This window comes from Mesoplodon mirus (genome assembly GCF_964341445.2).
Source record: "Mesoplodon mirus genome assembly, chromosome: 7".
NCBI classification, from domain to species: domain Eukaryota; kingdom Metazoa; phylum Chordata; class Mammalia; order Artiodactyla; family Ziphiidae; genus Mesoplodon; species Mesoplodon mirus.
Window position 1 is genome coordinate 120,927,233 of NC_138983.1, and position 22,606 is coordinate 120,949,838.

Genomic DNA, 22,606 nt, shown 5'->3' on the forward strand with positions numbered 1-22,606 from the left:
CGTTTTCTTTCGTCGTCGCGGGGTGGATGTTGTCATATGACTGCTTCCGGGTTGCTGGGTGACCTTGAGCCTTCCCGAGCGACATGGCGACTCTGTGGAGGCTGAGTGTCCTCTGCGGTGCCGGAGGTGGGCGAGGTGAGGATCCTGGCAGCCGGAGGTGCTTAGCACAACCTCCAGCCGGGGAAGGGAATGCGGTGAGGATTCGTGTGCTGGGCGGTGAGACCTTTTGAGCGGGGGTGGGGTGGGGTGGGGGCGGGGTGTCCCTCCTCCTTCCCTTTGGCAGCTCTAGCTCCTGCCGAAACCACAGCATCACCAGCGTTGCCTGCGGGCCCAGATGTTTACCCGAGGGCATATCTCCCCTGCTCTGGGCTGATGTGGTGATGGGGGTAATTTGAAAGTTACAGTCTTGCAGAGGCTATTCACATGAGTTCTCTTTTTCTCCCCATTCGCTGTTTTTAGAGTGCTCCCTCCCTGAATTGCAAAAGAGTGTCAGGGTCTCACTCCCAATCTACGTCTTGCCTATTTCCCTTGGAGTTCAGTGCGATAATTACTGAAGTGGGCATTTGGGTTATACCAGTCACTGTATTATGTGGTTGGGTTACAAATGTGAAAAAACATAGTTCCAGCCCTCAAAGAGTTTTCGTTTTTGTAGAGAAAACACATATAAACATAATATAACATAAAGTAAAAACTGTGCAGTAAGTAAATTGTATGCCAGTCCAGAGGAGGAATATATTAGCTGTGTGTTCTGGAAGGATCACCCTGTCTGGGTTCTTGAAGGAGGTGTGCCTGATTTGAGTGTTGAGGGTAAGGAAGGCCACAGGAAGAAGGGCGTTACAGTTAGGGCACTGGGATGAGCAAAAGAATGATGAAGGTGTAGAAACTGCTTGTTATGAGAGAAAATAAAACAAATCAGATATTAGAGTGTGAAGTTCAAGGTGAGGAATGAGATGGTTCTGGAAAGGTGAACTGAAATCAAATCACAGAAGAACTTGTCTTGATTTGGAGTATGCATTTTACTTCGTGTGAAGGGGAGCCCTTGAAAGGTTTGACATAGATTCGCAGTTTACATTGACCACTTTGGTAGCAATGTGGTAGATGGCCGTCATGGGAAATGGGGCAGGCTAAGACATAAGTCAGGGAGACGAGCTGAGACAATGTTGTAGCAGTGTTGGCAGGGATGGTGAGGTCTTGAACTTGGAAAGTTGTACATAAGAGAAGATTGTCTCAGGAAATGTTAGGAGACACATCAGTATGATTTGGCATTTGACTGAATTTAGAGGGAATGTCCTACATGACTTCCAGATTTCTGGGTAAGGTGAAAGAGTGGCTGGGATGTCCTTAAATAAAGTGGTAAGCATGTAGATGGGAGGCAAGTTTAAATGAGAAAGTGAGTTGAAGGGTGATTTTAGTTTTTGCCATGGTAAGTTTGAGGACTGTGTGGGGTATCTCAGAGGAGAGGCCTTCCAGGCACTTAAACTTGTGAAACTCTGGAGAGATATCAGGCCTGGGTATACAGAGTTGGGTTTCATCAGCTTAAAGGCACTAGAAGTTGAGTGGACAAAATGTCTAGGGGTGGGCATAGGAAGCAAGGAGAGCAATGGGCAGATGATGGAATCCTGGGCAAACATTTAAGAGCGGCTGCAGAGGAGAGAATCAAAAGGAGAAGTAGAAGAGAGTTCTTTCAGAGAAGAGAAGGGAGGAGAGGCCACCAGTGCCACGTGATGCAGAAAGCCCAGTAAGATGAAGACTAAACAGTGCCTATTGGATGTGGCCACAGGAGACCATTGGTGACTTACTAAAGCAGCTTTGGTGGGGATAAAGACGTGTTTCAGAGTTGAAGAACGATAAGGAAATGAGGAAGTTGAGGTGATTTAGACAACACTTTAAAGAAGCATGTTTGGAAAGTGAAGAAAGGGAGCAGGGGAAGAGTGCATGGGCATTAGAGGACATAGGATCAAGGGAAGGGTTAATTATATTACATCAGTTGAGGGAAAATGGTCAGTAGGAAGGAAGGAGAGGTTAAAGATACAGGAGAGAAATTACGTTTTATTGAGTGCTTATAACATTCTGGGAATTATGCTGAACATTTTACATATATTTTAAAATTTTCAGCGGAGTATTATGAAGTAAGTACCAGTATTTTCATTTTACAAAAGAGAGGACATTGACTCTTGGAGAGCCTATTTAACTTAATTGCTCATCGTCTCACAGCAGTATTGGTAGGGTTGGGTGTACCTAGGTCTGCGTATTTTTAAACCAAGAGACAAGATCTAAAAGAGGACAGAAAGGGATGGGTTCAAGAGTGCAAGCAGAGAAATTGATCTTGAAAAGGAAGATGGTATTTCCCAAACTAGACTGAATTCCTTGAAGACAAAGACTTTCTCTTTTATCTCTCTTGCTCTAGTGCAGAGCATAATCTTGCATGTATTAAATGTTTGTTGGATGAATAGATGAATAAATGGGAGAAGAAAGGAGCTATAAGTTATTTTTTTTAATTAGTCAAAGTGAAGCCCTTTTATGTAAGTGTTCATTGATTTTTCAATATTTCCATGGCTACTTAGTCTAATCTCATAGCAACCCAGTGAAATAGATGCTATCCTCATTTTACAGATGAGTTGGTTATTCCCTGTTTGGGGTTAAATAGCTTGCCTGTGGTCATTTATCTAAAGTCTGTCAATCCTGTTAAAGGAGAGGTGCTTATGATCCCCCTAATGTCTCTTTCCTTAGCTCTCTTCCTCCGAACCCCAGTGGTCAGACCGGCTCATGTCTCAGCATTTCTCCAGGACCGATCAACCCCAGGATGGTGTGGAATACAGCAAATTCACCTGTCACCCAGCCACCATTGTATGTCCATCTTCATCTGGGCTGATTATCATGCCTTTGGCAGGACTTGCTGTCTCTGAGAGGAATTCTTGTGTCCAGCTCTATCGAATGAAGACCTAGCCTACACCTGGGCACACAATGCTAGCATGGTTGAATCATGCCATTTACACTCATACAGAAACTTCTGGTCTAAGTCTTTTTAAATTTTTTAAAAAGAAAATAGTTCTGTAGGAAGAGGCTATTCAATATAATTTAGTTACTTTTATTTATGTAGCTAATGGAGAGGAGCCAGATACAAATAATTTGGAATAGTAGACAGTTTAAAAAATCATGCATATTTATAGCTGTAATTGACATGCTTATTTTTATTTAGGTTGATATTAAAATCATGGCATTTCTTGGATGAATACTGTTTAGGTATTATTAAATCTTAGAAAATCTGTAGGTGAATAACAAGTTAACTATATTTTCATTTTTAAAGTCTAGAAAGATCAGTATTTTACAGAGGAGACTTCTTTGGTTCTTAAGTCTACCAGTTATAATTGCATCTGAGTTATGAGTAATTAGGCAAGTATAGTTTTCCTGCTTTTTATTTTATTTTTTTATTCTTTATTTTTTTGCGATACGTGGGCCTCTCACTGCTGTGGCCTCTCCCATTGTGGAGCACAGACTCCAGATGCGCAGGCCCAGCGGCCATGGCTCATGGGCCCAGCCGCTCCGTGGCATGTGGGATCCTCCCGGACCGGGGCACGAACCCGTGTCCCCTGCATCGGCAGGTGGACTCTCAACCACTGTGCCACCAGGGAAGCCCTTTCCTGCTTTTTAGAATTACGTTGTCTTTGAAAAGTTTTTGTTTCTGAGCTTTGTTCAGTTAGATTTAGCAGAGTGGTTTTAACTTGGGGTGCATGGGACTAAGGGAAGGCCCCCAAAGTTGTATACACAGTCTTTATTTTATTTTATTTTTAAATAAAGAAATAAATTTATTTTTATTTATTTATTTATTTATTTATGGCTGCATTGGGTCTTCGTTGCTGCACACAGGCTTTCTCTAGTTGCGGCGAGCAGGGGCTAGTCTTCATTGTGGTGTGCAGTCTTCTCCTTGCGGTGGCTTCTCTTGTTGTGGAGCACGGGCTCTAGGCACATGGACTCAGTAGTTGTGGCTCGTGGGCTCTAGAGCGCCTGCTCAGTAGTTGTGGCGCCCGGCCTTAGTTGCTCTGCGGCATGTGGGATCTTCCCGGACCAGGGCTCAAACCCGTGTCCCCTGCATCGGCAGGCAGATTCTTAACCAGTGCGCCACCAGGGAAGCCCCTACACAGTTGGTTTTTTTTTCATTTTCTGGCCACGCTGCGTGGCATGTGGGATCTTAGTTCCCTGATCAGGGATCGAACCTGCGCCCCCTGCATTGGGAGTGCAGAGTCTTAAGCACTGGACTGCCAGGGAAGTCCCCCTACACAGTTTTTAATGTGTGTACCTATGTGCACTTTTCCAGGAAGTAGCTCCATCCTTTTACTAGATTCCCAATGGGGTACGTAACCAAAAAAAGGTAGAGGCTCTCAAAGAGATGTTTAAAGCCCATTTTATTTTCACTTGTTTAAAAGAAGTTTTCAGGGATTTCCCTGGTGGTCCAGTGGTTAGGAATCCACCTGCCAGTGCAGGGGACACGGGTTCGAGCCCTGGTCCAGGAAGATCCCGTATGCCGCGGAACAGCTGAGCCTGTGAGTCACAACTGCTGAAGCCTGTGCACCTAGAGTCCGTGCTCCACAACAAGAGAAGCCACCGCAGTGTGAAGCCTGCGCACTGCAACGAAGAGTGGTCCCCGCTCACCGCAACTTGGATGAGAGGGCCCGTGCACAGCAATGAAAACCCAACGTAGCCAAAAATAAATAAATAAAAATAAATTTATAAAAAAAATAAATAAAAGAAGTTTTCATGTTCCATATCTATTTTTGGCTATTTATAAGTAACGGGACAGAAGAAGAACGATGATCCTAAAAGTTGACATTAGAACTTTGCTTCTATCTATCTATCTATCTATCTATTTATTTTTGGCTATGTTGGGTCTTTGTTGCCGCGGGCGGGCTTTCTCTAGTTGCAGCGAGCAGGGGCTACTCTTCGTTGCGGTGCACGGGCTTCTCATTGCGGTAGCTTCTTTTGTTGCGGAGCATGGGCTCTAGGCACGCGGGCTTCAGTAGTTGTGGCTCACGGGCTCTAGAGTGCAGGCTCAGTAGTTGTGGCGCACGGGCTTAGTTGCTCCTCAGCATGTGGGATCTTCCCAGACCAGGGCTCGAACCCGTGTCTCCTGCATTGGCAGGCAGATTTTTAACCACTGCACCACCAGGGAAGCCCGAGAACTTTGCTTCTCTGAGTTGTCTGGTTTAATTTTCTTTTGGGAGGATTTTTAATATTACTTTACTTACCAAGCTTAGGTGTAAATAAAAGAGTAATGTTTTAAAGGAATTTCATAGGTGTCACCAACTTATATTCATAAGGTATCTGTCTATTACACTGAAGTCCAACATTGGTAATTCTGCAAAGATACTTGGTGCATCTTCTTGCCTATAAGCAAAGTGGATCTGTCTTCTAATTAATATATGTAGGCGTTGAGACACCCTGTGCTGAAAGACTTCAAAGAAAGGAGATTGCATCTCTCCGTTACCTTTGTCTTACCCTGTTTATGCTCAGAGTTAAGTCTTCCACGCATTCTGTTTGCCATTATGTCAGTTTGGGCTATTTTGTGGCAAATATTGAGATGTGTGTTTCCCCCTGCAACTCTTATGAATCTCGTCCTTCCTTTCTACAGCTGGTTCCAAGGCTGCATCTCTCCACTGGACTGGTGAGAGGGTTGTCAGTGTTTTGCTCCTGGGCCTAATTCCAGCTGCTTATTTGAACCCTTGCTCTGCGGTGGACTACTCTCTGGCTGCAGCCCTCACTCTTCATAGTCATTGGCAAGTACAGCAGTCCTTTCAGTGTTACCTTGTCTGCTCAGTTTGTTTGCTGTGAGCTTGTCTCACTATTGCGTATGAGGGAGAAGTTGGTTGAGATACTGAAGATCTGAAGAGAATCTTAAAACATATATAAGCTATTTATATGCCCAGATTTATGTATCCACATGCCTCTTTGATGTCTTCACTTTCATATCTGTACGCATTTTGAACACAGCATGTCATAAAACTGAGTTCCTGATCTTCCCCAGATCTCTTCCTCCAGTATTCTTGCCCATTTGAATTAATGACATTTCCATTCTTCTGTTTGTTCAAGCCCCAAACCTGGTCCTCATGCTTGATTCCAGAAGTAGTCTCCTAACTGGACTGTCTGTTCTCAACACAGCAGCCCCTGTGATCCTGTTAAAATATTAAGACAGGTCCATACACTCCTCGAAACCCTTCATTGTCTCCTAATCTTACTTAAACTAAAAGGCAGAGTTCTTAACAGTGATTTACAGACTCTATATGGTCTTTCCCCTTCTTTCTTTCCTCATTTTCAATGATTTTCTGCCACATTCACACTGGCTTCCTTGCTAATTTTTTTTTTTTTTTTTTTTTTGGTGGCCACTGTTGTGCCCTCTCCCATTACGGAGCACAGGCTCCGGACACGCAGGGTCAGCGGCCATGGCTCACGGGCCCAGCCGCTCCGTGGCATGTGGGATCTTCCCGGACCGGGGCACGAACCCGCGTCCCCTGCATCGGCAGGCGGACTCTCAACCACTGCGCCACCAGGGAAGCCCCCTTGCTAATTCTTGAACACACCTGGGTCACTCCAGGCCTCAGGGCTCTACTCTTACTGTTACTTCTACTTGAAACTCTTCCTAGTTATATACTTGGCTTGTTGCCTCATTTCCTTCACATCTTAAATGTTACCTCTCAGTGAAGCCGTCTCTAACGACTTACTCAAAATTGCAGTGTCTCTCCCAACATTCCTTATCCCTCTCTGCTGTCTTTATTGTCTCAGTAGCACTTATTTCATTCTAATATACTTTATCATCTGTTTATTATCTTGTATATTTCTTGTCTCCCCTCACGAGAATGAAAGCACAGATACAGAAAATCGTAAGAATCAAATCTATGGCTTAGTGAATTATTATAATAGTAATACCCCCCAGGTCAAGAAATAGACCTTTGCCACCTCCTGCAAAAGCCTCTTCCTTGTGTTCTATCTCAGTCATAATGGTTCAACATCCCCCCACCAGAAACAATTTTATCCTGATTTTTATAGCAATCATTTTCTTACATTTCATCATAGTTTTATCACCCAAATGTGCATCACTTAGACACTATAGTTCAGTTTTGCCCTTTTTAAACAAAGAAATGTAATAGGAGTTTTGACTTGTTGTTGTATCTTTAGTGCCTAGGGCAGTATCTCACACATAGCACTAAGTAAATATTTGTCGAATGGATGAATTTCCAGTTTTTACTTATTTTACCCAGTGTAGTTTGTTAGACTTTCTAAGTTAATGAACCTTCTAGAAAGTTTGTTAATAACAATTGGGTTCCTTAAGTTGTCCATTTTATGTTGTTTTGCAAGGACAATATGCTGTCATGGGTGGGGGAGGATTTTTTTGCATTGTTAGAACTGAAAGCACTTGGGGGAGTATCTTAACCAACCCTATTGTTTTACAGTTGTAGAAACTAAACCCCAGGGAAGTAAGTAACTTGTCAGAATCATTTTCTAGCTAGTATTAAAGGGGATTTTGCTTACCTAGTTTTCTAGGGTTGGTTAGAGTTACCCTTCAACCAGATAGACCTCTCACAATAAAAGATTCCAGTTGCATATGAAATACTAGCTCACAGCTACAGTAGGATTTCTCTGATGTGTGTTTCTTGAAAGGAGATCCATCAAAATCGGTGAAGAATCAGAATAAGCTAAATCTAGTCATACTTTTTTTTTTGGGGGGGCCGTGCTGTGTGGCGTATGGGATCTTAGTTCCCCAACCAGGGATTGAACCCGTGCCCCCTGCAGTGGAAGTGTGGAGTCTTAACCACTGGACCGCCAGGGAAGTCCTAAAGTCATACATTCTAAAAATTACGATTGATTTCTCCAGTTACCTTACTGATTCTCTCTTCCTTTTTCACACATACACAGAAAAGACTTGAAAGAATTGTCTATAATTGTGCACTAGTTCCTTAGCATCCAATCTTTTTTAACCCACATTAATTGGGCTTTTTATCCCAACTGTGTAACTGAAGTTGTTCTTACCAAAATCACTAAAGACCTTCATTTTTTCCAAATCCAGTTGTCCATTCTCTGTCCTCCACTTGAAACTCAGCAGCATTCAACTTAATCGACCATCCTCTCCTTAAGTAAATTTTCTTTGGCTTCCTAGATGCCATACTCACCTTGTTTTCTTCTACCTTACCAGCTGTACTTTCTTAGTCTCCTCTGTCAGCTCCTTTTCCTCTTGTCTGACCTCTGAATAATAAAGGTCTGACGTCCAAGCTCATTCTAGGCTTTCTTAAATTTCTCTGGCTACACACTTCTCCAATGTGAGCTCAGATCAGACTTCTTTTCCTGAGCTGCAGACTTGTATTTCCAGTTGTCTGACCGACATATCCACTTGGATGTCTAATAGTCATCCCAAATTTAATATTGCCAAAAATCACTCTTTCCCCACCCCTGAAATCTCTCTTGATTTCCCCTCAAAACCTCCTTCTCTCCCATTCTTCCCTAATTCAATTAAATCTTGTTGTTCAAGCCAAAAATCCTGGGAGTCATTCTAGGTATTACTTTTTGTCTTAACCCCACAGCCAGTCCATCAGCTCGTGTTAGTTCTCTCCTCAGAACATAATGTGAGCTAAGTTAAGCCAGCAGCCTTGCCTAGGCTACTCCGGCTGCTTCCTAACTAGGTTTCTATTTCTGTTCTTGCCACCCTTCTGCCCGCACTGTCCTTTCACCACATATAGCCAGAGTGACCTTTTTAAAAGGTAAAATTAACATTTATCCAAACAAGATATGCAAATGGAAAATAAGCACATGAAAAAATGCTCAACATTGTTTGTTATTAGAGAAATGCAAATCAAAACCTCATTGAGATACCGCTTTACACCTTACACTTCATACCACTTTACACTTTACACTGACTTTACACCTCATTGAGATACCACTTTACACTTTACACCACTTTACACTTTACCAGGATGGCTGTAATCAAAAAGATGGACAATAATGAGTGTTGAGAAGTTGGAGTCCTCAAATATCTCTGCTGGGAATGTAAAACGTTGCGGCTACCTTGGAAAACATTTTGGCAGGTCTAACAAAAGTTATTATAACAAAGAGTTATAATATGAGTTAACAACAGAGAGTTGCTATATGACTTGACAATTTCACTTTTAGGTGTATACTTACCAAAATTGAAAACATGTGTCCCCACGCACACAAAAACTTGTACAATAATGTTCATAGCAGTGTTATTACTATATAATAGCCAAAAAGGCGAAACAGTCCAGATGTCTCTTAATTGATGAATGGCTAAACAAAATGTGATATGTTTTTACAAAGGAACATTATTTGACCATACAAAGATTAAAGTGCTGATCCATGGTACAACATGGCTAAACCTTGAAAACCTTATGCTGAGTGAAAGAAACTCAACACGAAAGGCCGCATATTGTATGATTTCATTTATGAAAAATGTCCCGAGTTAGCAAATATGTAGAGACAGAAAACAAATTAGTGATTGGGTAATGGGCTAAAGGGTACAGGGTTTGTTTTTGATGAAAATGTTCTGGGATTAAACAGTGATGGTGTTGCACAACTCTGTGAGTATACTAAAAGCCACAGAATTGTTAATTTTATGGTACGTGAATTATATCTCAATAGAACTGTTATTTAAAAAGTAAAATTAGGTCACTCCTTACTTAGGTCACTCCCCACTTAAAGCACAGCTGTGGTTTCCCGTCGTATTTTGAGTAAAATTCAAACTCCTTGTTATGACCTTCAAGGCCCTGTGCGATCTGCCCCGCCTTCTGGTCTCCCTGTTCTCCAGCCACATAACCTTTTTACGATTCCTCAGAGATGCCAAGGTCATTGTTACTTTTGTTTGGGATGTTCTTTTCATTCAAGCCATCCTTTCTAAAATATTTCTTCATAGCACGTGTGTACTTTTTCTTTCTCTTCACTAAAATGTTTGTTCCATAAGGGCAGGAATGCTGTCTTATTTGCTGCTGTACTCTCAACATCCGTAACAGATTCTGGCACATAATATCTGCTTAATAAATTCTTTTTCAATTAATGAAAAACTCTGTAGGCCATTTGTTTGGGTTTAAAAATAAAAAACAAAATTTTATAAATAGAGTAGGAATTAGTTACTGTCTTTGATATCAACGACTTGAAAATTGAATCTGAAGGATAGGAAGGTGTCCTTATTATATTGTTAGGGTACACTTGATTCCTTCATTTTGGTTTATGATTTTTGTTACCATGAGTTGCATTTTGACCTTGACTGATTATTTTTTTTGCAGCCAAGTTAACCGAATAGCCTTCTAACGCCACTTGTGGTTTTTCATTTGTACTGTGATTTTTTTTTTCTTTAGGGGCATTGGACAAGTTGTTACTGACTATGTTCGAGGGGCTGCGTTGCAGAAAGCTGCCAAAGCAGGCTTTTTGGTGCTCTCGGCGTTCACCTTTGCTGGGCTTTGTTATTTCAACTATCATGATGTGGGCATCTGCAAAGCTGTGGCTATGCTGTGGAAGCTCTGACCCTTTAGACTTTGACACCTTGAGAATTGATTGTACACCTCCTTGCCTCTGCTCTGTCATGCCATTTCAACTCACAATAAGAGGGAAATAACAGATTAGTCCGCTGGTAAACCTCTTCTCCTAATCAGCCAGTTATTTTTAGAGTTTAATCTTTGAAGAAAGATTTGAGAGAAATTGTATCCAAGAAATTGTGAGAGTGAGTTTTTTATTCTGGAGAGTTAATGGGGTGTCTCACAGCTTCTCAGAAGACTCACAGTATAACTAAACATTATATATGAGCCTTTGCCTGTTAATTTATCAGACTCTTAAAGGGAATTCAGCTTTATTACTCTCAATATTTGATCAAACTTCTATATTTGTCCTAGGATGATGGCGAAAGGGAACGACTGTTAATTCATAAGTAAAGACTTTGCAGAAAATTAGGCAGTGTTTCGTTTTTGTAAACATCCCCCCCTCTGTTCAGTCGATACCAGTTACTGATGGTTACGTGTCCTAGGGAGATTTGAAAATTAGAAATGCTGAGTTTTCACATTACTGATTTCTAAATCCTAGGAAGAAGAGCCTGGAAAGTTTCTGAATATAGAGAAGTTTCATGTAGGGAAGAGGTCCCTTTAAAGATGCTTCAAATTGTTACAGGTTCTAAATGGAGACTTAATCCTCAAATATGTTTATTTTACTTGTCCTAAAATAATCTGTTCACAAATATAAAATTATAAGTAATAATAAGTTGTTTTCCCACTGTGGGAATCGCTAATGTGAAAATGTATTCTATGAAGGTAAAGTTTTTTTAAGAATAAAAATGCTGTATAATAAAAATTTGTTCTACTCTTTTATGTCTTAATTGTCCATAGTTTTATTCAGTAGAACTGAGTGTCTATTGCATCTATAGCATGGAAACAGGACTGAGTGTTTAAAATTTCCTTCTGAGTTTAGCAGTTAGGTAAATCAGACACAAAGTGCTGTAATACAGAAAAGACTTACATGTAACAGGCAGAAATATACTGAGTATAAGTAGTTTGGTATGAGGAAAGTAGTAAGATTAAGTAATAGGAATTAGAATTCGGTCCAGATTATGGTGTTCTGTGGTTGCCAGCCTTTATATTCAAATTTTATACTGTGTGCAGTTAGTCTGGTCTTAAGGGATGAGTGTAACGCATGATGGTTTCATCTAGCGATGTAGATGAAATGGGAGTTGGTGCATTTCACTCACTGAGGACCTTACTGGGTAGCTGAGGCAAGCTATGGAAGGGGAGCTGGCTAGAAGCGTAAGTGTTCATGCTGGAGGTTAAAGATAAGCTCCCCTTAATGTGCTTACGGCCTTGTAGGATATGTATTAAGGGTTTAGGAAGATGTGGTTAATTCTGTTTTGGGGCAGGTTAAAGGTTCCAGAAGGGGGTGATGCCTGAGTAGCAGTGGTTCACCAAGGAGTCATGGTGGTGGGCCAGTCCGCCTTGGCAGGGAAGAGTATTTTATTACTGACTTGGTTTAGAATTGGTGGTTCATTACGATGATAAAAAGCGGACTGACCTTTAGTCAGTTTCATTATTGTTTTAGAATTCTCTATAGACAGTGATCCCCCTTGGAGTCATTCCTTCCCCCCCCCCCACTGCCCTCCCTATCCCCCCAGCCCCCAGTACAGCACTGCTCTCAAATGGAGTGGGGAAATGGATTTTTCCATAGAGTCGCTATCACCGATACCATCAGATCATAGTTTGGCTTTGGAAGGGTGTCTAACGCTAATAAGCTTCATTAGATCGTGATTGAACGTTAGAGTGGAGGCTGGTTAGAGTGGACCTGCCCCACATCCTGGTCAGTTTTGTAATTAGGTTGGAGCTGAGCTGTCACTTTGGAAAATCAATGGGTTGCTGTGAGTTGCTGGAGCAGCAGCGAAGATGAGGCAGGGGCTACCAGCAATAAAAGGTTTCTGAGGTTAGGCAGGACATGATCAGAATTGTGCTTCAGAAGGAATTTAGGCAGCATTAGGAAGGTTGGTGAACTAGAGGCAGAAGGATGTATAAGAAGATAGATGTAGAAGACAGTGACAGTGGAAAGTAGGAGTCAATTTCAAAAGGTGTAGAAGTCAACATTCATTTCGTTGGTATTAAGTACCTTGTGTAATTGGCACTGTGCCAGGTACTGTGGCAAAAGAGGAATTTCTCTCCCCTTAGAATTCATAGTCTAATTGGGGCAACAGATAAATGATTGCAGTACAGTGTAATAAGTGCGAGAATAGTTAAGCACATTGAGCAGTGATGTAACAAAGGGTACAGGAAGAATTTGCTTGCAAGTTTCATGGGAGACAAGAGTCTTGACCTGGATTCTGAAAGATAAGGGGCTGATACGAGGCCAGGGAAGCTGGGGTGAGGTGTGAGGAGGCTAGAGGATGGTAGATAGATCAGGCAGAAGATTGCACGTGATTCGGTACGATTGCAACGTAGAGAGGGACTGACTGTAGAGGACCTTCTATGCCGTGGTAAGTAATTGAGTCACTGAAGGTTGTTAATTATGCAAATGACATGGTCAGATGTTTATTTTTATTTTTTAAATAAATTTATTTGTTTATTTTCGGCTGCGTTGGGTCTTAGCTGCTGTGCACGGGCTTTTCTCAAGCGAGGGCTACTCTTCGTTGCGGTGCACAGGCTTCTCATTGTGGTGGCTTCTCTTGTTGCGGAGTACGGGCTCTAGGCGCGTGGGCTTCAGTAGTTGTGGCTCGCAGGCTCTAGAGCACAGCCTCAGTAGTTGTGACACACAGGCTTAGTTGCTCCGTGGCATATGGGATCTTCCCGGACCAGGACTCGAACCCGTGTCCCCTGCATTGGCAGGCGGATTCTCAACCACTGCGCCACCAGGGAAGCCCCAGATGTTTATTTTAAATAGGTTATGCTGGCAGCTGTGCACAGTGTGGATTTGAAGGAGGAAGCAGGTTATTTCAGTGATCCAGAAAAGCAATTATGAATTCTGAAGGCAGTAGTAGTGAGGATGAAAATAAATTCAAGAGATATCTAGAACTTAGAATCAATAAGTTATACGGGGGTATGAAAGATCGAGAGAGGAGGGAGGCTAGCTCAATTTTTTTGTTGTAAAAAATGAAAAATGGGAAGTAGTGTCATTAATTTTTGAAGGAAAATTAGATATGGTAGTGGAGGGTTAGGTCACTACAAAAGTTTTGGATTTGTGAGATATCCAGGAAGAGAGAATTTGTAGACTTGCATTTTTTGTCAGTATGACAGACTAAATTTTAGGAATTACTTTGCTATGACGCACCTAAGAATGTTAAACAACAAGAATAACTTAAAACGTGGCTGAACTTGCTTAGAGTTTAACAGCTGTTGAACAATACTGAAATTACTCTTTATCATGAAGGGGAGGTATGGCAACTAGATTTAGATTGGAGTAGCACTCAATAGTTATAAAGGAAGCAGACAATGAAATAATATTATAAAAGGTAGCTTATGTGGTTCCTACTTTTGAGTAAGCATCACTAAAACACAAGTCTGTCTTTCATGTCAACAAGAATGGTTTAGCATAGTTAGGAATGTCCAAAGTTAAGAGGTTAATGTAAGATAGGTTATTAAAGAAAGAAAAGGCCCATTGAACATCTGTATCCCATAGCAGAGCTCTTGGATATTCTAAAGTCAGTTCATGGGACTTCCCTGGTGGCTCAGTGGTTAAGAATCTGCCTGCCAGTGCAGGGTACATGGGTTCAATCCCTGGTCCGGGAAGATCCCACATGCCGCGGAGCAACTAAGCCCATGCACCACAACTACTGAACCTATGCTCTAGAGCCCGCGTGCCGCAACTACTGAGCCCGAGTGCCACAACTACTGAAGCCCGCGCGCCTAGACCCCTTGCTCCACAACAGGAGAAGCCACCGCAATGAGAAGCCTGTGCAGCGCAATGAAGAGTAACCCCTGCTCGCCACAACTAGAGAAAGCCCGTGCACAGCAATGAAGACCCAATGCAGGCAAAAATTAATTAATTAATTAATTAATAAAAAATAAAGTCAGCTCATACAGTGTTTTAGCTAATCAAAGTATGAAGAATACAAACGTAACTAATATTTTTAGTATCTCTCCTTTCATGAGGTAAGAAAATACTGTAGTCATCTAGGACACCCCAAAGAAAGTTTGGATGTAAAAGTCCTCTAAACAATTCTATTATTCTGAATTTAAGCCTTGAGTTTAGGAGATGAACAACAACAACAACAAAAATCTGTCGGAGAATATTGGTTTATTAAATATAGGCTTAAGTCAAAGATACCAAAATACATAAAACATCTTGCTTTGGAGTAACAATATGCACAACAGGAAACTTTCAGAAGTGAGGAACTTTTGCTAAGACTGATTCAAGAGGATGATAAAGACACAGAAACTATATTTAAAAATCAATCTTATTATGTACTACCAATTTTCTCTTTAAAAATGATTTATAAGCCTTTTTTGCCTACTAATCTTATTATTTCTTCATATGTTATGCTTATACATATACAAATATACGAGTAGATGATAGATTTAAAACTTTCACCTTTAGCTTTAAAATGTAGTTAATTTGGGGCTTCCCTGGTGGCGCAGTGGTTGAGAGTCCACCTGCCGATGCAGGGATCACGGGTTCGTGCCCTGGTCTGGGAAGATACCACATGCCGTGGAGCGGCTGGGCCCGTGAGCCATGGCCGCTGGGCCTGAGCGTCCGGAGCCTGTGCTCTGCAACGGGAGAGGCCACAACAGTGAGAGGCCCGCATACCGCAAAAAAAAAAAAAAAAAAAAAAGTAATTAGTCTTAGCATGTTAGGCAAACATATTTCGTTAAATTTTCTACCTTCATGAACTAAAAATTTCCTTGATAAATAGACAAATATCAATTTTTTCAAATTTATATTTTTATTGCACCTACTATGTCTAGTATAGTCTTAATTATCCATCTAGTTATAACCTTTAATCACAGCAGTAAATTTCTGTTCTCTTACAGACAGAAAAGCAGAAGGCAGATGACTAAGAGCTGATGTACAAAGTACCTCAGTAACACTAATGTCACCAAGGGCACAGGAACATTCTATTAAACTGTTAATTGATGGTAAGTTTATAATGTATAAAAATATTTACTTAAAAATATTTTTGATTGGTGACCAATGTTTTGTCTTATTTAGAAATTGTCCAGGTGTCCAGGGATGATGTACTAATTAACTTAAAGAATAGGAGGGGGAAAAAGAAGAAATTCATGGTAACTTGCAGAAAATAAAGGTAGAAATTAATCCAGATATAGCACTGATTTCTGGAAGGGTAAGGGGGTTAAACTTGCTGTTTAAAAAATAGAGATCCACAGATGAGATAAAACAAAATCCAGCTATATACCATATCAGAGATATACCTAAAATATAAGAACATAGAAAGGTTGAAAGCAAAGGGATAGAAAAATGTAGTGCAATACAAACCAAAAGAAAGCTGGCATATCTATATTTATATCATTCAAAGTAGACTTCAAGGCAAAAAGCATTGTTAAAGGTAGAGGGCCATTACATGATAAAATAAAAAATTCACCAATATTTTATAAATTCACCTGATAATTACAGCCTCAAAGTTTCCAAAACAAAATTCACAGAATTCTAAGAGAAAGTGTGGAAAATTCCAAGGCTCTTTCAGAGATGGATGGATCAATTAGACAAAAATTAATAATGACATAGATGATTTAAACAATAAAATCAACAAGTTTGATTTAGAAGACATATATACAATTTTGAACCCAGCAATTAGAGAATACACATTCTTTTCAAGAGCATACCTGACCATGTATGTAGACTACAAAGAAGCCTCAACAAGTACCAAAACAGTATCCAGTGTGATACATTTGTAAAGTAAGAAAGATACTTCAAAATAATTTATAGGTCAAAGAATGAGTTATGGTAGAAATTATATGATAATAACAAATTCATAGGTCAATTAAAAATGGTACATGGCAAAACTCATTTCCTGCAGTCAAAACATCTTTAAATGCTGTGTTTATAGCCTTATAAATATAGACTAGAAAGGAAGGGAGATTGAAAATCAATGAGCTAGGTGTCCACCTTACGAAACAACAGCAAGTACGATGACAGGAAGGATTTGACTATAGGCAAAGGTTCACATTTCACTTCATTGCAGATTTTAGTCTCAACAGTTTATTTCATTGCAGCAAATACGATCCATTTAACACATTCAAAGAAATGGCAACACACTGAGATCTTCTACCATGCCTTAATGGTTCAGATTGTTTTTTGGGCTACCATAGCTTATTAAAGAAGTGTCCATTGCTTGATGAAGATGATATAGTCGGATTCTGTTTTGATATAATCTAACGTTCCAAGCAATGTGACTTAAAGGAATAATTTTAGTGGAAGGTTCCTCATAGTTTGTTTTCCTCCCAAAGTGCACACATCATAAAAACATTTAACCTTTAAAATTAAGATGTGTAAGTTATGCTCCTACATTTTAATTAAAAACAGTGCAGGGCTTCCCTGGTGGCGCAGTGGTTGAGAGTCCACCTGCCGATGCAGGGGACACGGGTTCGTGCCCCGGTCCGGGAAGATCCCACATGCCGCGGAGCGGCTGGGCCCGTGAGCCATGGCCACTGAGCCTGCGCGTCCGGAGCCTGTGCTCCGCAAGGGGAGAGGCCACAACAGTGAGAGGCCCGTGTACTGCAAAAAACAAACAAACAAACAAACAAAAAAAAACCAGTGCAGCAGTTATTATAATTTGATTCCAATTTTGTTTTGAAAATTTGTGTGTGTATATAGTGCGTATATATATACATATACTATTAACAATGGTTAATTATATCCTTTGGTAATGTTTATTTTTTGGCAATGAAAATATATTCCAATTAGAAAAATAGATTAACAAAATAAAACAGTGGGGCTTCCCTGGTGACGCAGTGGTTAAGAATCCGTCTGCCAGTGCAGTGGACACGGGTTTGAGCCCTGGTCTGGGAAGATCCCACATGCCGCGGAGCAACTAAGCGCGTGCGCCACAACTACTGAGCCTGCGCTCTAGAGCCCGCGCGCCACAGCTACTGAAGCCTGCGCGCCTAGAGCCCGTGCTCTGAAACAAAGAGAAGCCACCACAATGAGAAGCCCGTGCACCGCAACGAAGAGTAACCCTTGCTAGCCTCAACTAGAGAAAGCCCGCGCGCAGCAACGAAGACCCAATGCAGCCAAAAATAAAAACATAAAATAAATAAATTTATTTAAAAAATAAATTAAAAAAAATAAAACAGTGCATACACAGGTAGTGTGTATTTTATCATCCTGCTAGGGTTGGCCTCTTCCTGCTCTGTATTCTTTGATGAAATTAGCTGGGTGGGTTTCAGTAGTGAGCAGACGTAGGCTGGTTATCTTAATCTTTGTTTCTAGACTAAAGCATGTTGGTATCTGGAGCCTCCATCATTACTCTCCAGAAAGTATGTTCACTTATTGTTAGCATTTGAGCACTGGGGACAGACATGGAGACAAATATGTTGCTACTGTATGAAATTTTAAGTGATGATGTAATGGAGGAAAAAAAATGTGTTGTATAATCATAACTGAGAGAATGGGGCCAACATACAAAGAAAGTCTTCTAAAAGCATTAGTTACATGAAAATCCCTTCTGTTCTGCTGAGCATGTAATGATTGGGAAAGGCAGATGTGAGCCCAAGTTTTAGAGCAAAGATTGAGGGGAATGAAAAATTGTTCTGCAAAATAGAATAAGGAGAATTTGAAGTTCCTAGAACTAATCCAGGAAGGAACTTGGGAAAGAGGAGAGATCAGAGGGACAGATGAGGAAAGACGTGGCAAGAGGGAGTGAGCCTGGGATCCGGGGGACAATGGGGAAACAGTGGCCAGAGAAAAAAATTCCTGGTCGTAGAGTGACCAAAAGACGGACAAGATTGTCTGTGTGCAATTTGAATTTTTTTTTCCGTTTTGACAACATGATTCATTCTTTTGTCCCTCACATATTTTTGGTAATATCTACTGTTCTTGAAAGAGTATGAGTGTTTTTGTTTTATTTTATTTTGGATATTTTATATCAGGAATGAATTTCTATCAGGGTCAAAGCAATATCCTTATTACAGAGCACATGTTAGATGCCAAGATGATCCACGAACTCTACCAATTCACTGGAAGAAGGAGTTTGGAGCCAGAAATGAGTATGAGAATGTAAGCCTCCTAGGAATTTGTAGAAATCTTGGGGGTTGGGGTGGGGATCTAATATCCCATGCAATGTGGAAAACTTCAGGTGACATCTAGGTTACACTATGCAAAACCCCTGTCCAGTGTTTCTTTATATTTGTCGAACTCAGGATCAGCCTTGTGCATTGCGTTTTCTCATTACGTACAAGGTGTGATTTGAATTAGCTCCTAGACCTAGCTTACCTGGACTTTGTCTTCTCTCCTCTCTGACCTAAAAACCTTACCTGCAACTCTATTCACTCTTTGAGCCTAGAGAGCACAAGTGAGGCATTATTTCAGCAGAGTCCTACCTACTTTACAGGATTGCTCTAAAGATTTTAAAAGATGTTAAAATACTTAGAACATTTAAAGATGCTATACCAATATAAACATTCATTACTGTGTTAGTGTTTTTCTTCCTAATAATAACAATGATAGTAAACATTAAATGGTACCTATAATTATATAGCAGGTACACTGTGAATTTTCTCATTTCATGACATTTCTATGAGTGTCTCCATGAGACAGGAGGTATTATTTTCATTCCCATTTTAGAAATGACAATATATACCCAGAGACAAGGATTGAACACAGACTTATCTGACTCCAAAACTATCCTTTTAATGGGTTAAATATCATTTTAATGGATTGACTTACAGATTAATTAACTGGTGTTTTAGAAAATAAATCAGTGAGAAAGACAAACAACTCTATAGAAAAATGAACAATGGTTAAAGATAGACAAGTGGCTTTTAAATACACGAAAGGAGCAATAACTTTACTTAACTAAAACCATAATTAGATACCAAAGCACTTATGTGATTCCTAAAGATGAGAAGCCTTAATAACACAATTGGGGAAGTTATATATTATAGTAAAACAGGCAGAAAAGCAGAAAAGCTGAAGACAACAAGTCAGCTTGATGGATCTTGTGAGAAAGAGGGAGGTAGAGTCGTTCGATGTCCTGTCAGGTTCTGTTCAACATATATGTTAATATTCACAGAAAAAAAAGAGAGTTCCTGCACCCCAGGAGCTCATAGTCTAGTGGGGGACACAGAGAAGTAAGTGGAAGTTTATGATACAGACTGTAAAGGGCTATAATGTGAATAAGTTCACAAGGTAAGTCCGAGGAGAAAGAATAGAGAATGAGATTCCCACAGCATTTAATTTCCCCACATAGCATTTTAAAGTTACAGTGTGGGAAAGGATTGAGCAATAGTAAAGCTCCCAGGCCAGCCCATTGAAAGGTGCCCTAATAGTTGTAGTGAAAGTGAAGAGAGGCTTCTGGTGGGTACCATAAAAAATCTGCTATAATGAACTGAAGTTAAGGTGCTGCCTAAGAGGAAAACTGAGCAAGGGTGCATGGTCACAGGTGTGGAAGCAATCAGAAGCTGAAGTAAAAATGTTATCATACTTTTGCATCTCCTGTACCCTCTGCCTGGAATGACCTTCCCCATCTTCTGTGCCACGTCTTCCTCATTTTTATTCATGTCTCTCATCCTCCAGAACTGTGTGTGTGTACATGGTTGCCATCAGTGTCTCTTCACCTTTTTTTTTTTTTTTGCCTTTTTCTATCCCCAACTTATTTGTTTAATTGACTAGAGAGTTTTAGATTCCCTTTGGAATTAATTTGGTTACATATTATTCTCAGGACGTTAACCCAGCTTTAAAATTAAAGTTGTTGCTCTAGGAATTTAATTGTATTTATATACTTCCTTGATGGGCAAAAGTTTTGCTATTGTCATATAATCGGAAGCTTTCCTGACAAAAATATGTGTGTGTGTGTGTGTGCGCGTTGTATTTTCCCTCTGGTTTTCCAGCCATGCTTCCCACTTTAAAAAGAAAAAAATGCAACTATTCTTAGAAGCCAAGTGAAACGCAGCAGAACCATATTTCCCCTTCAACAGTAGCAAAACAGGACAATCTCCACAAGTCTTGAGATTTGACTCTGAATCTTGTATAGTTTTGTTTCATTCACTCTCAGAAAGTACCTACTAACCACTTTCCTTCCTCTGGAAAAATAAGTAAGCACGTTTATAAATTGGACTTTAGTATCAGCATTATGTCTGTGAAACAGCTCTCTGGGAGAACCTTAAAAAGGATGTGAAAGCAAAAGAGCTGTCTCTAAGTTAAATTTACATTTTATTATAATTTAGAAATTTTCTGTTCATGTTTTTCTTACCCAGCTGGATTTTGATACTTTAAGGGCTGGGATCATGTCTCAGCTACTTTTGTATTCCCATTCCTGCACTCAGCACCCTGTCCAGCACATGCTAAGTAGTCAGGAAAAAGTTGTAGAATGAATGAACAAGCTGTGGCTTCTGTAGCGCCCCTGCCTTTTTTAAAATCAGCAAATGATTAGTGCACGCCTGTGTGGAAGGAGGTTATAAACAGAACTCACACATTGTGCAGTTAGTGAATGATCAACAAATGCTCGACAATACCATAACATTGTAAATAAATATTTTTTGCAGTAGCAGCTGCTTCTGAAAAAAGAACTAGACATGAAAAAAAGCTAGGCATGATGGCCAAAGAATGCAGAAAAGTAAGATCATTTGTGCCCAGCTCTTAATTTATAAAAATGACTGAGTAAAAACACGGAGAGGTCAATGCCATTGTAAGAAAATTTGCCCTAGAAGTGAAAGGCATGTCATACCATTCAGGGCCACAGGGGATGCACCAGAGTCGGAAGCAGAGAGGAGGGAAGGAAAAGCACAGACCACAGCCTTTGTTACGTTTTCTGTGGGAAAGACAAGGCAGGGAAAGGAAAATATTTTAGGATTGGTTGAGTAATTCCAGTGGGCTTTGGGGGTTAGGGCTGTCTCTGTTGTCTGGCATCTGGCTCTAGGTTGATTTAGGGAAGGGGAAATATTGGCTATGTGTGTGAGCTCTAGATAAAGGAGGTGGTTGGGGGTATGGGCTTGGAATTGGTCGGTTTGTATAGGAAAAGTGGGCTCATCAGCTAACATATTGTTTACTGTCTCAGGAATTAGCTAGCCTTGAAGTGCAGTCCCTTCCCCAGCCAGCAAGGCTCCCAAAGATGTCAAAACATCATAAAACATGGACAATAAAAAATATGGTTAATACATAAGACCCTAGAGCTTAAAAGAAATGTTATGACAAAGCAGTATATGAATAAGAAATTTTAACCTATACCCATTAATGTGATATTGCTTTAGGTATTGTAGTAAGTCTGTATATTAACTTGAAAAGTATTGCCATCTTTACTACAGTTAGTCTTCTTGTACTTGAGTATTTCTCTATCTGTTTTAGGGTTCCTTTATTTCTCTTAATAAGTTTTATCATTTTTCTCTGAGTAGCTTTTATTACCTAAATTAGATTATTCCCAATATGCTGTCTCTTACTATTATATATGGTATTTTAAAAATCGTGTTCTCTGGGCTTCCCTGGTGGTGCAGTGGTTGAGAGTCTGCCTGCCGATGCAGGGGACACGGGTTCATGCCCCGGTCTGAGAAGATCCCACATGCTGCGGAGCGGCTGGGCCTGTGAGCCATGGCCGCTGAGCCTGCATGTCTGGAGCCTGTGCTGCGCAACCGGAGAGGCCACAACAGTGAGATGCCCACGTACAGAAAAAAAAAAAATCAAAAAAATAATCGTGTTTTCTTACTCATATCACTCATATATTGAAATGAAATTATTTTTCGTGGCTTTATGTAGTGTAATATCTTGCAATTTTGCAGATTTAATTTATTATCTCTAGTAGATCTTTAGGTTTTAGTTTTATAGAAACTTTTTCTGTAAAAATTTGAAAACTTATGTAAGTACCCATCACCCAGGTTCGACAATTATTGAAATTTTGCTGATCTTATTTCTTCTTTTTCCCTATTCCCATACATTCATGTCTTCTTCAGTTCCACTTAAGATGCTCAATAATTTCCTATAATTTTTC

General features: G+C 40.3%; 1 protein-coding gene across 2 annotated transcripts; it reads left to right on the forward strand.

Moving 5' to 3' along the window:
* Positions 1-2: 2 nt before the first annotated feature.
* Positions 3-10,940, forward strand: SDHD (succinate dehydrogenase complex subunit D). 2 transcript variants are annotated; one of them, XM_082627948.1, is made up of 4 exons: positions 3-135; positions 2,731-2,847; positions 5,627-5,771; positions 10,353-10,940. In XM_082627948.1, exons 1-4 carry the CDS (start codon positions 84-86, stop codon positions 10,516-10,518), a joined length of 480 nt encoding a protein of 159 aa, XP_082484074.1. In that variant the 5' UTR covers positions 3-83; the 3' UTR covers positions 10,519-10,940. The 2 variants fall into 2 exon arrangements, with proteins under 2 accessions (XP_082484074.1, XP_082484075.1); XM_082627949.1 differs by lacking the exon at positions 5,627-5,771.
* The last annotated feature ends 11,666 nt before the right edge of the window (positions 10,941-22,606 follow it).